This window comes from Anopheles coustani, chromosome 2 (assembly GCF_943734705.1).
Source record: "Anopheles coustani chromosome 2, idAnoCousDA_361_x.2, whole genome shotgun sequence".
Lineage (NCBI taxonomy): Eukaryota > Metazoa > Arthropoda > Insecta > Diptera > Culicidae > Anopheles > Anopheles coustani.
In genome coordinates, this window is record NC_071289.1 from 52,297,270 (window position 1) to 52,313,980 (window position 16,711).

At 42.1% G+C, this 16,711-nt stretch overlaps 2 protein-coding genes across 2 annotated transcripts in view; both read left to right on the forward strand.

The window, feature by feature from the left end:
* The window catches only part of LOC131264294 (protein qui-1), a 41,442-nt gene extending 36,120 nt beyond the window's left edge, over positions 1-5,322 (forward strand). Inside the window, exons 17-18 of the mRNA XM_058266576.1 lie at positions 3,044-4,678; positions 4,750-5,322. Coding sequence (XP_058122559.1) covers positions 3,044-4,678; positions 4,750-5,322 — 2,208 coding nt within the window. The remainder of the gene's footprint in view (positions 1-3,043; positions 4,679-4,749) is intronic.
* Positions 5,323-8,823: 3,501 nt separating this feature from the next.
* LOC131264605 (Bardet-Biedl syndrome 4 protein homolog) lies at positions 8,824-12,801 on the forward strand. Its single transcript, XM_058266881.1, has 9 exons — positions 8,824-8,911; positions 9,038-9,296; positions 9,425-9,698; positions 9,769-9,921; positions 11,184-11,306; positions 11,866-11,950; positions 12,076-12,162; positions 12,246-12,445; positions 12,583-12,801. Exons 1-9 carry the CDS (start codon positions 8,824-8,826, stop codon positions 12,799-12,801), a joined length of 1,488 nt encoding a protein of 495 aa, XP_058122864.1.
* The last annotated feature ends 3,910 nt before the right edge of the window (positions 12,802-16,711 follow it).

Consider the following 16,711-nt stretch of genomic DNA (forward strand, 5'->3'; position numbering starts at 1 on the left):
TACTGGGGTTTGGTGGTTGTGATTGTGGCATGTTTATGATGGTTTTACGTTTGATGCCAGTATTATTGCACAACCCTAGCCTAAGGATAACACCGTCGTTCGGTCGAACGTTCTCGCATTCATATTTCCCACGGTATTTAATTTCCATTTAATTGTTTCGTCTGTATCAAGCAGATTCGTCACGGTTTATGATAGCTTGAAGAGAAACATTTCTGCAAAACTGGATCTTGCAAGGGTTGGATAAGAGTTGGATGACTAACGGAAAAAGTTTATGAACGTTCATAGCGTTATAATTACCTCGTGAAGTAACAGGAATGCCTTTTAATTGGAAAATGTGTGTAAAGCTTTTCAGTGACAAAAGAGTATAATTTTTCATAAATATGGCAACATCATTTCAGCAAATCTTTTAAAATGTTTGGTTTAATTGTACTTTTTTTTTAAATGAACAACGTTTATTGTAACAAATGGAAAATGAAATCTCATCCAGAAATGTACTAGAATTGTGTTAGAAATTAAAAAGTTAAATTGAAATAAATTAATATTAATATATTTAAAATCATGCAGCGTTTATTAAGTGTAGGTAAACTTGAGTTGAAGATTCCATTTATAAAATATACCAATAATTTTCACCTTTTGACGCTTATACAACTCCCATCTATTAGAAAAAAAAAACATTTCGAAATAACATTCAGAATTTTAAAAAGATACAAAAAACAAGATTTTCGAATAGTCTCTTTTTCACGCAATTTCAACATCTTTGGGACGACATTATTTCTAAGCTAGCGCTGAGCTATTATGAAAGTGTTTTATAGCGAAAATTTGAGTGTTTTGCCTAACATTTTCATCAATGCTACCACCACTTAAGGACATATTCTTTTTCTTATTTAAAACAAGAATACACTGATGGTGAATTTATTTCGTTTCAATATTCGTTAAATACAATTTTCTCGTACGTGATGAATACTGACTCGACTTCAATATCTGATTTAAGCTCTTGGTAATTTACTTTAATACTTTTATTTAATACAGGAATTCACACAGGATTTGAGAAACATGTTAACCAACATACAGTCGGCCCCAAAATTGAGCATACATTTAAAGGAGAATTGGAATTTTTTGATTGATAAAATTTATTTTTAAATTTACGTTTGTAGCTTATTTATAGTACAAATGGAAAAGTGCAAATTGCTTTTATACTACTTATCTACTACATATTTTAGCTTTTTTATGTATGGAGTTGTGTGTACACTAAAAACTCAACCAATACTGAACCGTCGCTTCTGAAACTTTTCACACATTAAGTTTAAGTACTGCAGATGTTGTTGAAGGTTTGTTTGATCACTATTTTTTGATAAAAGTAACATAATGAATGGTTCTGATAAAACGTTTTGTTCGTCGATTATTCTTAAATCAATCTATTCGACTCTTAAAATAGGCAGATGACGTGGTAGCAACCTGATTCGATGTCATAGATTCACCATTTGTTCCTAACAGTCCAACATACTGAAGGCAACGTTGTGCTATGAAGTTCAATGGCAGCTGAAAGAAATTTTAGCTTTAGTTTAGCGAAACCATCATGGGCAAAAAAGTTTATTTGAACAATCTTAAATATGACCAATAACCTATCGTTAAAAAAACCATCGTACTTTGTGACTACTGTCTCCAGTAGGACAACGATACAAACTTCAAACAAAATACGGTAAAAGAGTAAATGAGGCCCCGGCCGCCATGTTTTCGATCGTGGCTACACCTCTTGTGGACGTTTAAACTGAATGTATGCAATTGGTAATACATTAATTCGTTAAATTCAACCTACGAATATTTGAACCGTAGTGTGTACCGTTAATTTCGGCTACGCAATCAACCTAGGGGGTGCGGTATGAGGGGGGCCCACGGGCCCCCCTTATTTCTCAAAACTATAACAAACTCTCTTTTTCGGTAGACCTAGCGCAGTCCGCTCGCTGCGCTCGCTGCGGGCGCGCCGCCGTTTCCAAATCATTTCTTCGGCTAAACTCATTGTTTCATGCTGTCCATCATGTGTGGTATAGTTTACTTACTAGTAACTTAACATGTAAAAGTATATTGATCCGCATTCAACCTCCACTACGTGATTAGTTAAACCGTTATGGTCTTTTAAGCGAACCGTTAGCGTTCAAAAATTCGAAACGAATGCATGTGTCGCGCTTTGCATAGCTTCAGGCGCAAAATGTGAACCAGCAGGAAGAGGAGAATCTAGCCCGGGGCCTCATTTACTCTTTTACCCAAAATACTAACTAAATTTTTTTTTATTTGATCCCAATCCGGCCCTTAGATTGTGATGTGCACAGAGCTGTACCTTCAAGTTTGCAATGATGAAAAAAGCCCTTTTTCACTTATTATTTTACTAAAAAAAATTCGAACAAGTCACGTAGAAACAAAAATTTATTCGTGTTGCCTGATAAATTTTCTATCAAACTACGTTTAAAAAAATAAATTAGGTGAATGTTTGTATACACAATATTGCAGCTGAATATACATATTCCACAACGTAGAATATTTTTAATTGTGCACAAAATAATGCCTTCAATAGTCAGCTTAGATAAAAAAACAGGTGCATTTAGAGTACTACTTGGGCAATTGGCTTCACTTTACCTACACAGCTTTCTAGCAGCAGTTCTAGCGATTATGATTTAGTGTGACCAGTTTTCAGCATCAATAACCTCTTTTTGAGGAGGGTTTTTACTAGTTTTGACACAACCACTGCGTCATGAACAACTATCATGTTTGCAATCCATAAACTAATTAAAGGGAAAGTTCACCTGACTCTTCTTGCTGTAGTTCTCTATCGCTCTGGAATCTTACTCAAAGCGGATTCTTTTGAACATCTTGTCTAATAGTTCGTAGAGCTGATCAGAACCAATGTTTTCATGATCTCCTATGTATTATTGATATTATGGAATGTTTCAGGGATAAACATGCTTATTTTAATAAACACGAAAAATCTGCTGCCTAAAAAAAAATATTGAGTCTAAGAATGTTTATAACTGTTCCTCAATTTGTGTAGGTACGGGCGCTCTGTATTGCCATGGACAGCCAGCGCGCGATCGTTGGTGGCGAGGACACGAGGGCGCTGATCTTCGACATGCATTCCGGCCGGATGATCCGGTCCCTGCCACCGAACCCGGGCGCCGTCACTGCGGTGTACGTGATGGAGAAGGACGACTACCTCATCACGGCCGGCGGCAACAAGATCACGTTCTACTCGTTCCGCAACGAAGATTCTATCGTCAATTTCTACCCGAAGAAGAAGAAAACGCTCAAGAAGTTCCACCGGAACCGACTCGCTCTGCAGTCCACCTCCAGCCCGGTGATCTGCTTCGACCTGTCGCGCGACTCCACCATGGCCGCGGTAGCCTCCAGTCGCTGCGTGCAGATCTGGCAGCTGAACACCCCGGAGCTGACGAGCATCCTCGAGGGTCACACAGCGACGGTGTCCTGCGTGAGTTTCGCCCCGAACTGCGAGCTGGTCGCGTCCGGCTCGGAGGACAAAACGGTGAACGTATGGAGTCTCGCGCTGGGCACGGTGACGGCTACCTTCAAGGGTCACGCCACGTCCCTCACCTCGGTGACGTTCATGATGGACTCGCGACGCATCATCTCGGGCGACCGGGACGGCGCACTGTATGTGTGGATCGCCGACTCGGGCATCATCCTGCAGAACGTCCAGGGTCCGCACAAGTGCCTGTCGGTGACGAACAACATGAAGTTCGCGGTGTGCACCAACGGCGACACCAGCTTGCGCATCTGGTCGCTGACCCGTGAGGACGAGAAGTACACGGTGTCGCACTCGGACGAGATCACCTGCTTCGTCATCACGGCCGACTCGCTGTACGTCATCACCGGGTCGCGCGATATGTCGCTGAAGGTATGGCAGGCGACGGGCGGTAAGTTGGCGCAGGTTCTCGTAGGCCACACGGACGCCGTCACGTGCGTCGCCGTTTCGGTGACGACCAAGAGCCAGGTCATATCCGGCTCCAAAGACTCGAACCTGATCATCTGGGATATCCACACGGGCGAGGAGATTCACACCCTCGCCGGCCATCTTGGGCCGGTTACGTGCGTGAAGGTGTCCGCTGATGGTACAACGGCCGTGTCCGGCAGCGATGACAAGACGCTGATCGTGTGGGAAACGAAGCGGGGACTGGCATTGACCTCCCTCCAGTTGCACGTTCAGTTCACGCGCTTCGACATCAGCCTGGAGTGTTCGCGAATCGTTGTCCAGCTCGTCGACAGCTCGTGCCTGCCTATAATCTGCCTGCACAACTCGCCGGCAAGCTACATGAAGCTGCCTACCTACTCCGCGCCGGCCAGAGACGTGGAGGACTTGCGACCGGCCGGTCCGAAGCGACCCGCACGCCGACTTCTGAAGAAGGAGGTATCGCTGGATACGTACACCTGGCAGAAGAAGTACGCCCATCTGACGTCATCGGTGATGATGGCGCAGGTCGATGAGCGGCTGAAGCGGCGCTTCTCGGTCTCCGCCAGCATGGAGGAGATCTCGAAGCTGGCCGAGTCCAAAACCGTCGAGTCACAGGCCAACCTAGGTCCGGAGCAGGCAGCCCTCGCACAGTCCCAGCACTTCGATCAGCTGGAGGCGTTGTGGAACAAAAGATCACCTCCGAGGCGCAGGATGAACGCAGTAAGTACCGTCAACGTGAGGTCGAAGAGCTGCCCGGCGAAAGATCTGACTATCTCTTAACCATTTTGCAGTCGCTCTCACGTCAGTCTTCGCTGGTGGAGGATCGCATCGACTCCTCGGACGAGGACGAGTTCCAGGAGGAACGTTCAGGTATGTCCCACAAAGTAGCCCTCTGTCACGCCTGGCGCCCTCTTTCGCTTTCGGTAGATGCATGGACCTGTTCTAGTCTGTACTCCTCAACTTCTTCTACCAACACCCAATACAACCAACCGAGCCACCAACAGCTACAGTACCACTACCATCAGTACCAGCACCAGCATCAGCCCGACCTGCTGCGGGAGGTGCTGTTGCTGCGGAAGCAAAACTCGGTGCCGACTGGTGGCAATCCGGGATCCGATCCGTCCGACGAACGCCTAAAACTGTCCTCTACCGAAACCGACCTGCACGCACTGTTCCGCCACTGTACGTTCGGGACACTGAGCTGCCACTCTGGGCGCTCCCGGCATGGCCCGACCTCTGAGGCCGAACAGTACCACGTCCGTCGGCGTAAGTCTCGCTCGATCGATAACCTTGGGTGTGAGGTGACGGTGTTCAACCAGCGGTACCGAACCAATCCGATGTCTAGATCCTGTCTAATGCAGTAGAATGGCACTTCCATCAACGATTGATTCATCGACGCGTTAGGTCAAGGTTTACATATTTCCCTTGTCTCAGTTAACGAGCGGAGGATTATGAAAAATCAAGATCGGTGAAAAGAGAGTACCTACCAAGTAGCCTACCATGCAACAAGCCAGAAACTGTAGGCATATTTTTGACAGTTATTTTGAATTTGGTTTATCGTTTCACTAATACACTTGTTCAATTGAGGCGTTTCATATATGTTAAGGAAAAATGTTGCACGTGAGAAAGACATGAGTTCGGCCATATCGTGCAAGGAAACCGCATCCATATCCCATGATTGCGCACCAAGGAGCACTTTCGACTACTCGGGATATTATTTTACAACATGATCCATGAGGTCACAACTATTACACTGTGATCCAAAATTTCCGTTGACCTATTTCGGTTAAGAGATGTTTGCAAAGGAGGCCCCTTTATGCAAGAATGTTTGTAAACCATTTTGCAAATAACTGTCAAAATAATGGCGAAGCAAAAAATAGCTTTGCAGTGACATTTCTTTTTACCGATCTTGTGAAAAATCCTTCGGATACTACCGTAGCTGTAAAGAACCAAACAGCTTAATAGACTTCATTCGATTGGAATTAAATACTTTAAGTAATCAAAATATGCTCTTGAAATCAGAAATGTATTGTATATAATGATTTTGTATACTGGTATTTAACTTTAAAACAAGTTATGGTTACTGCAATTCGCTTAATTGGCAAACAAGATTACTTTTTGAAATACTCATTCCCAAAATTAAGTTGCTGGCGAGGTTGCATTTTAACTTCTTTGTGATTGTTAACGATTCGTTATGGTCTTACCTTTGCCTCTTTGTAAAAAATAATCTCTTTGCTCACCATTGAACATATATCAAGTTCTTTTCAGAGTGCTTTTCCTAGCTTTTACTAAATTTCTACAAACTTTTATGCATGCGTAGCACACCTTTTCCACCACTTGTATACCAGTTTGCTTGCATTCTTCTTTAGAGCAACAGTTTTTCTTCACAACATAGCATTGCCGCTTTGCGTAAGTAGTTTATCCTTCTTGCTACTATCTATAGTCGGTAGAGAGTAGTTAATACACAGTTTAGACCAATCTTATTTCTGCCAATACCTGCTTGCTTTTATTAACAACAACAATAACAACACCCTCAGAGCATTACAGCGAGTCCCTTCGCCAACGAAAGATAATATATTATTAAGCCAATTGTGATTCTTGTTCTCTTCCTTGCAGATGTTCTAGCTGATTAAATCGAGCCGTAGAATGAGTGGTAACGTTGATAGAAACAAAAGCAATCCGCAGCAAAAATGTAAATTTCTTCCATCTTCCCCCCCTCCATCTCGAATTAGTGCTAGCCCGGGGCAGGGTAGGATCGAAACATTTTGCCCGAACAGCTTTCCCATTGCTTTTCTTTTACATTCCCGTTGTAGACTGTGTGGCTGCAGCACATTCGATTTTCTCGTAAAAGGAAAACCCAAAAACCTTGAGATGGAAATTGGAATTGTTACCCCAGCGCAAAAGCGCCATCTACAAGGATGCTGGAGATACTGCGGTGTACTAAATTAAGCGACCCTCCTTGAAAATATTGTTCCAGTTAGAGCTTGCAAGTCGTCAGAAAGCTTCTCGATTTTTGTATCCTTTACGTTCGGAAATCAAACTTTTTAATCGTTTAACAAAAGCTCATACACCGTGAAAAACTGGCGATGATAGTCAAAAGCCGCGCCGTTCAGTGGAAGCTTTTCCAAATGGATAAAAGCGGCCATATGGAATATTTCCAGAGCAAAGGATGCTTCGTATGTGGGAAAAACCGTGAACAAGCAAGCAAACCGTTTGCAGAGTGGTCAACACTTCTCAATATGCTTCGTGAAAGCTCCAGCAGTTGAACATTAGTGAGTGTTTATCTTTAAGTATGCAGTGTGAAGCTTCCAAATTTTAAACAGGCGTCGAAACGCGGTTGAAACACCTCATCAAGCATAACGGATAACTTTAATAACATGCAGCATAAGGCGGGAATACAATGAAAAATACTTAGGATAAGCTCCTTACTGATAGCAATACAAGCCGGCTATATTTATAACATAATTGCATAGAGCAGAAAGCTCAATATTTGTTTTCGTGCTCGTTTGAGGTAGAGTTAAACGTCCTTTCGTGGCGATAAGTGTCTAACGGTTTTATTGAAAGGAACTGCGGAGGGAGTGCATGTTAAACTACGGCAAAATGACATCGCGAGTCGATGGAGTAGTGTCAACGTGTGGTGTCTAAAGCAACATAATATAAATCCAATCGAGCGTTTTGAGATAGCGAGTAAAAAGTAACCTTCCAGTATAAGAAAAACCACCAAACATGGGTAGTTTTAGATATTTTTCTTCACCGGCACTGATCTGAGATACCTTTTAAGAGAGATAGAAGTCTTTGTAGTGTACTGAACCTTTTACTAGCACCGACAATCATGATTGTTTGTTGACCGATTTCTACAAATCGATAACTTTCTGAGGCAGAAGAAAAAAACAAACCCGCTAAATTATTATATAGGAGCATCGTTTGTCCCGTTGTATCTTGGCTAGTAAATGAGATGTTTTAGAGCTGTTTAATATTACCGTAGCGTTGGAAGATACACACGATACGCGAACACATTTATCGAAGCAGTGTAGAGAAATTTACTGCATTATTATGTATAACATATTCAATTGAAGAACAGTAACCGAAAAATGTCGTACCAGATTTGTTTACTTGTAGGACTCCAGTCAAGTATCAACACGATGGATAACTTTTCACTAATTTGTGATGGGTAGTTGGTGTAATAAATTAAATCAAATTGTAACTGTTTTGCTTAATTGGCGCAATAAGCATTTTTTGTAAATTATTTATAATGATTACCAAACTCCTCGTTATGATTGGAACTTTAAGTTGTTTATTTGTGCAGCAAAACATATTCGTTGTCGAAATTCTTACCATTTGTTGGTCGAGTCATAAGTGATAATTGCATAGAATTTATAGTAATTTATTTTCTGTTACTTCAGGATCGAAGCGTGATCATTCAGATTGAATAAGAAGAACCGAAGAACTTTAAACAATGTAACCTGTAGTGAAGAATGTCAATCATTTAAAGTGAGATATCATAAATAAAATACCCTCAAAGCTGTGGCAAAGTATGCCTTTTTCATGAGAAACACAAAATAACAAAATATCCGAAACAAAAACAAAATATGCTGGTGAGAAAAATTTATCACAATTTTGAGTTTTTCTGTTAATCCGATATGTGTTCGACAGCTGAAAACACCTTTCTGCCAGTTATGATGTGGTTGGTGATACCTTGCGCAGTATGGTTGCCAAGGGTAACCTAGAAACAAAACAAACAAATCGCTTGCTTGAAGCTACCATTTATTTTGCCAGTCTTGAGCTAAGTTAGTTGTGTCCACAGTTTCGTGAAAAAGTTACCTTAAAGCTTGTGTAACCTTCTCTATCGACCAAAAAGGGGAAGAATGACCGACCGCTACGTTTACTGCAATGGTCGAGCTCACGAGGCGACGTCTAGTGTGGGAGCTGGTAAACAACCTTCGTCGACGGCTGGTAAATATTCCGATACTTGAACATACAACATTTTCCCACCTCGAACCTTCCAAGCGGTTCGAGGCGGTTGGGTTGTTTTCGTTTCCCGAGAAATATCATCAGCCATTTAACGTGTTTCCAATCCAGCCATGAAGCCGCAAAGTGTCACGAATCGTCACATGAACTGGCTGATACACGCGCTGTACAGCAGGAAGCACTTTGTGCAGTGTGGAAAGTTGATTGATCGCCAGCTGGCCATCTGCTACGACAAGGAGTATCTGTACTACATGAAAGGGTTGCTGCTGCGGGAGGAAAACAACGCCACCGAAGCCACACAGTGTTTCCAACAGGCCATTGCGCTGAACAGGAAGGAACCGGAAAACTACAAGGAGCTTGCCAAAACGCTGTATGTGTCAGGGGACGAGAGATTGGGATGGGGGGAGCAAGGGGAATTTGTCCCCCCGAAGGTGGAATGTTGTCTGCACGGGAATTCGCACCGGTACTGAGATTTTCTATCCCCCACCTTTTGGACAGCTATTCGATGGGAAAGTTCAAGAATGCCCTAGAAGTGTTCCTTAAGGCAGAAACTTTGCTGGAGCGGCCGGACCACGAGATCTACCACCACATCGGCGAGCTGTACTATAAAAACTTTGGCCAGCCGAAGGCCGGCCGGGGCGAGGCGAAGGAATATCTTAAGCAAGCCATCACCTGCGGTAAACACGTGGCCAGCTATAAGATTCTTGCGGAAATCTACATCGAGGAAGGGGATAGCATTAAAGCGATAGAAATGATTGAGAGTTGTTTGCAGTAAGTCTTGAACCATTTCCGTGAATCATTTGCAAGACGTTGCTTAAACATATTCTCCTCTTCCCTCGCTCTTTACCACGATCGATGTGGCTCTGATGACTCAAATAGGTATACTGTATTTAAAAATCAACGAGTATCAGCGAGCCTTCGAGAAGCTGCTCGATGCCACGGCGACCGATTCCAAACACACCAGCGCCCTCCTGGCTCTTGGTTCCATTTTGCAGGTATGTATGTTGGTTTAAATTGTTCTTTTTCCAAAACATTTTCCTTAATTGCATAATTATTATTGCTTTTGTGAACATTTAATTTAAATATTTCTGCACGGTGGGACAGGCTGTAATCAGCATTGATAAAAAATTTGTTGATTTTATTTATAATACTGGATAGAGGAATCAATATTTATGTTCTTGTTTCACATCAACTCCCATTACAAATCTTATTTCAAGTTGATACTATATTATTATATTTCCTTATTTATTTGATGATTTTATCCTCAATCTTCTTCAGCGTTTGTACACATTCGTTATATTTTTAACATTTACTTTAATATTTACTGCACTCATAACTTTTAATTTCATCTTAAATACTTAAGTACTTACTCAATAAAAACTTCATAAAAAGAAAACCAAAAGGTAATTTTGGTACCGTTTAATATTGAATAATTATTAATATATTTAGCACTCCACACTTTCAGTCGCAAATTTAGAGGGTCTCATTCGAAGTAGATCCTTCAACTTCCCTCCCAAAACATATGATTACGCGATTGGATATTATTTCCTTTCTAATTTTAAAATCGAATCTAGAAATCAAAGAAGGTAATGTGAGGCACACATGTGAGGTTTTCACAGTCCAACCATGGAACATACTCCAAATTTCCATCACAAAGTAGAATATGTCAGTCATTTTTGTAATGTCTGGGAATGACGATGTTTTAATTTTTATCTCCACAATTGCTGTTCAATATTTTGTTTTAACACTTTTTATAGCATAAACCATCGTGGTAAAATCTTACATAATTTTTGGCATTATTAGTTTTATCCTGTTTTCACCGTTAAATATTATTGTAATGCCGTGGATGTTCATTTTAACTTCAACTTAAACTTAACTTAAGTTTAAAATTAAACTTTTAAATTAAACTGTTTTAAATTAACTGTCAGTCATCTGCATATTTGCTGGCGATTCCTAAGAAATTCGATCAAGCAAACTGCAGTTGCTCCACGGATTCGAAGATAGATTTTTAAAACCAGACGAGAGCTGAACTTTAATTTCTCATTGCCACTAATAATTGATCAACACTATTCGTTTAACAATTATCTTGTAATAGAGTGCTTCAAAAGAAACCACGATAAACCATATAAGCGATTCTACAGTACATTCATGATCTTGTTACTAATCATATTTAAATTCAATTTCGCTTTGCACTTGCCAAACTTATTAAATCTTTGACCAGTAAGGATTTTTTTTTCCTTTCCATTTTCCCCTCCAGTCCAAAAACGATATCGACGGTGCGTTGAACAAATACAAGAGAATGTCAAACCTCCCGGAGGAGAGCTCCGAGGTGTGGAGCAACATTGGGCTGTGTTTCTTCAAAAAGCAAAAGTTTATTGCAGTAAGTATGCTCCTCCACAGTCTCGCCGCAATACGCTTTACCGTGTGATTGTGCGGCAAGGTTGCTACATTCATGCAAACGTGGTTTGCAATTAATTCCTTGCCTTGCGTCTAGTCTATTAACAGGGCACCGGGGTTCATGTAATCCCTGGCGTTAATTGAAAATTCATAGACCTGTTTCGTACTAATTTCGTACCGATCATCAGCCTTTCTGCCAAACATGATGATGGTAATGATGATGCAATAATTGAAGTAGGTTTAGGCGCTCAAGACCGATTTGTATTCCTTGAACTACAATAATAGAAGCGTACGCTCATTAAGATGGCAAAGTGTTCATGAACATAATCAACGAAAAGTGTATCATTTCAGTTCTTCGTCAGGTTTCTTCTTCTTACTTTAGGGGCTTACCAGACTTATTCTCTTTGCGTGCCCCCCTTCAGGTTTTACTTATGTCAAACAAACCTCCACAGCTTAAACTTTTCATATCGAAGAGAAGAGTTGAAAAGAAATTGCTCCAAGTTCTAAAGCCTGGGCTTATCATAACGATTTCTGTCCGTCAGGGTATATCGTGCCTGAAGAAAGCTGCCTGGATATCGCCATTAAACTTCAACGCGCTCTACAACCTTGGCCTGGTTCTTGTTACGGGTAAGTTTTAGCTGGGGAAAAACCGAAAGAAAACTCATCAAACCTCTTCCGGGTAACGGGGAGGGTGAATATGCTTTCCACTCTCGCGTGGTTCGGACCTGATCAGTTTCTCAATTAAATTTCAGCTCAGCAGTACGTTAGCGCGTTTCAGACGCTTGCGGCCGCCATCAGTCTGCGTCCGGAGCACGCCGAATGCTACATGCTGCTTGGCAGTAAGTTCAACCGGAAGTGCAGTTCTCTTTTTTTCTGTATCGTGTAAAGCTTGTGTATCTGTTCTCTCACTTCTCCACCTCAGCGTGTTTGCGACATCTGAACGATCCCGGAAATGCTTACCTTTCGCTGGAAAAGTCAACCATGCTGCCGGATGCCATCAAGAACCCACTGATCTATCTCAACTTTGCCCTGTACTGCTACGAGGTCGGCAAATCGGACCAGTCCGTACTTCATCTGAGTAACTTTCTCGAGATGACGCAACACATTACCGTCCACCGCGAGGCAAGTGTATGAGTTGATTGCGCGAACCATTACCGAATGACCCGTCGGCATAATGGACGAGTGTTTCAGCTCCTTTTTCTTTACCATCGGTGAAGGTTTATTTTGCAAATGTCTTCTGATTATTACATTGTGTGCAGTACCTGAAGATGGCGGAGAGACTGAATACGGCACTGGCGATGTCCGCCCGGAGCCACAACTTGCCGGTGCCGGAAACGCAAAGACGCCCGGGCGATCCCGACGCTACCGAGAAGGACCACCAGGAAGCGGATGAAACCTTAGCCGCCTCTTCGGAGCCGAAATCGGGCGAACGACGCGGTGCCGAGGACCGGAGCGGAACTGACGGCGATCTCTGCTGATGTGGACGTCAAATCAAACCACTGGAAGGATGCAGACTTCATGAAAGGATTAGCAAGAAAGGATTGCCCCGACCCCTTGTATACTCCGCGTGTCCTTTCCTGTTTTTCCTTTTTCGTCCTAGCCGTATCCTTCATGTCATCGTTCTTGGTATGACGGACGACTTTCGGCTCGGATTCCTGGCAGGGCATAAAGTAAACTGCCACCGAGCGGGTCCAGCGTCGGTGCTGTGGCAATGCATAATTTGCGCATTTGGAGCGATAATTTTCATAAAGGACGCACTAGGTTATATCCTTATCTTCCGCACTGCCGAGCAACACCGAAGGAAAAGTGTCCGTTCCCGGTTATATTCTCGGTGAGGAAGTTTGGAGCGGTTTGGATCGAGCTAGAGTTTACGCTGTCCGGATAGTTGATGAGGGCAAGATGTCGAGCAAATTTCTTTTGTTAATAAATTATGCCAAACGTGGTAAATGAGAAGAAAGCATAATCTCTACAATAAACTGAAACGATGCATTCTCATCCGAATGATGCAGAAACATTTGTCTTGATATATAACGTTTGCATTAAAAAATATCGACAATTCTTCATCGCTAATAAGAAAAAAGAGAATAAAGCTAATTGAATGAAGTAATTTTTTTTGCTAAGTTATATCTTTTAAGTACTTTGAAAAATACTCTGACGGCCATTAAGGCGGCCTTACGGTACTTGGCCGCAATTTTTGCTATAGCCGACAAGACCATTATTGTAGGGATGTTTTTCAGTTGTTGTGAGGCATTCATGACCAAATGCTACTCCGTTTGGGCTTTAAAGTGCTGAAATAGGTCGTACCTTTAAGAGTTGAGCATGTTTTTCCGATTGGTTATAGTTGAGAGGCGTAAGGAGGGTTAGCAGTGTTGGGTATATTAATTATATTTGATTGGTTCAACTCCTCCGATGTTCTTTGGGCATTATTTCCTGTGGCCAGGTATGTCCAAATCTCTGCATCGTCTCTCTATGATGTCTTTTGATAAAGTTGTTTAATTCCGGAAGGCATTTCACTCTATACACTTCTCCATACGACGGAAGTAGTGATGAGCGGGTCGACCCGAACCTATCGGGTCGGAGCGATCCGTAAGCGACCCGGAGCGGTTCGGGTCTTATTCCCGATTCCAACGACTCCGGGTCGACCCGTGGGTGCAGCTGTCCATATGCGAGTTCGACCCGTTGGTTCGGGTCGACCCGTAGGTGCAACGACTCCGGGTCGACCAGTGGGTGCAGCTGTCCATATGCGAGTTCGACCCGTTGGTTCGGGTCGACCCGAACTCGTTGCACCTACGGGTCGGAATCGATTCTTCTAGAGACGGAATCGATTCCGGGTCGATCCGTGAAAAGAATCGTAAGACTCATCACTAGCCGGAAGTCTTGATAGGAAGAACAGCGACTTTGTGCATATCCTTCTATGGGAATTAGGGGCCCCAACACATTTGAAATATACTGTAACATGCTTAAAGAGAAACATAAAGTACCAGTTTTTTTTACCACTCACCGCCGTCTATGAGCTATAGCTTCAAATAAGCTACAACATCCATGCTTGTCACGTTGTTGCGATTTTCCGAAGACATGTTTGGCAGGAGCTTCGAGCCGTTTTGTTTGAGTTACTGACCTCGATCGACAATTTAAATGTCTAAACTTGTCAAACTTTGAAATTTTATAAGAAATGCTACTCTTTATTATGTATGCTTTCAACAGAAAGTTACCAGCGCTTTCCGTTTGTGCATGAAAAGTCGTTAAAATTTGTCTATTTTTTAATGTAAACGTTAAATTGTGTGTAGTAAAATAAGTGTGCAAGAACATTGAAATATTCTTGTCAAAAACTGATTACTTTTAACCTCAAACAAATAACATCACGTTTTTCTTGCTAATTAAAATTAAAAACAAAATTGAAGAGATACAAACGACAAGCACTTCACAAGCAGAGAATTCCAATAAAAAACCTGTACAAGAACGCGGGGATGACGCCGTGCTAAGAAGTTCTTTCAAATGTTCAACGAAACCGTTCTAGTTTTATCGCTACAACTATATTTCAATTAAAATACACAGTTTCTGCTCATTTCCATCTTCGATTTTCCGGTTCGAATCGACGCAAAATGACCGTAAGTTCGCTTAGTATATTAGTCATTATAAATTCGATATCCCTCTCTTTTACTCTTGAATAATTTGAGTCGGTAAGTTAAGCTTTCTTTTTTTTTTTAACTTACGTTCATTCTGCTGTATAAACTCTAGCAAAAACCGTACGAGATGCATACGACGCGCGTGCATGTCCTAACTGCCGGTTCTATCGGTACGTTCGGTATGTCAAGTTTGTTCTTGCTCGTAACCTAGCAACATTTTGAGCGTACAGAGGCAGAGCGTTCGGTGTTTTTCTTCAATCTAATTTCCATTTACTTACTCTTTACATTTTTAATTAATTTAATTGTTTTGTTTGTCTCTGCTAAACATTCCACAGGCGCTAGCGCTTCCTTTTGATTCGCGAAATCCACCCATCTTAACGTATTCAAATGACTTTTCTTAGGGTTCTAGCGATTAGATTCTTTTGTAAAAGTTTATCCGTTTCGCAACCGAAAGATTCACGTGCTCTCAGGAGATGCAAAACCAACTTCATCGAAATTTCAACGGCTCCCTATGGGAAGTGCCTTTTTTGGTCCAAATCGTTGCGATTCACTTACATAACGCGGTTTGTTGATCGACGATGGCGAGGAGGAGGGAGAGGGGTGGATGTGGGAGGAACGGATAAAACGGGTGGGGATGGCCATGAACCTGTCTTCGTTGTCATCTGTCATTATTCATATTGCCACGACACTGTCACTCAATATCCATGAAAAGGCGTTTGGGCTCGGTGGACCTTGTGTAGGATATTATATTCTAGTGTTGCGGCCAGCATGAACCAAACCCATCGTCCGCACTCGGCAATCTGCGACCGAGGACAGCAGATGGCAGGGTTCCTTCACCTGCCGTTCGGGGCAGTCGAGTGGGCTCGACTAATGAACAATTGCTACAACTTAAAGGGGTTCAAAGGCGTCCAACGGACAGTGCAGGTCAGAGTTTCGTTAATTTCGGCGACTCTAAGTGTGTGTGCCGTCATCATGGACGTCGTTTTGATTTGCTGAAATATCAAACAACCTCCAGCGTATCCACTGTCAATAAGTAGCAAAATATAGCTATTGCCTTATCTCCAACACCTAGAATGGAAATTCATCAAAAGTGATGAACCGTTATTACACAGCTCGATTACATAACGACGTCAAATCCAACGTTTGTTAAATCTATTTTTATGATTACAAAATCTTAACAATCTAACATCTGCAATTAATGTTCTATACCGCTGTACATTGCGCTTTAATCGGTTATATTTTGTGTCTACTTCGTAAGCTTTTCTACAATCAATTAACCCTCCTTTCGTGACATCTCCTTCTGCATAGAAACCTATGTACACTAAGATTCATTTTCTAGTTTTCGGTAAAAATCACAACTCCAACCCACACGGCTGGCGATCGGGGCGTGTAATATGCTTTCCTTTCCGTTCGTTTGTGCCGTTGTAAACTAGTTGCTGTACAACGTTTCACGGCCCGGGACCTAGTGTCCTCATCGTTGAATATGTCGAAAACTACCGCTACTCCTATCGCACCCATAGGGTACGGTTCAATACAAACCGAAGCATTCCAGACGTACAGTCAGACATAAAAGTATCCACACAGGGTGCGATTTTGATTTTAAAACCTGGTTATTGCCGCGAAACACGACCTAGGACAAACAGTTAAACGGTATGTTGTGAATATACTTCTACTCTATCCTATAAGTTTAAAACATTTTGACAAAGTTACTCAAAGTTACTTATTAAAAAGTATCCGTACATGAAGAGTATTTTGGTGTGGC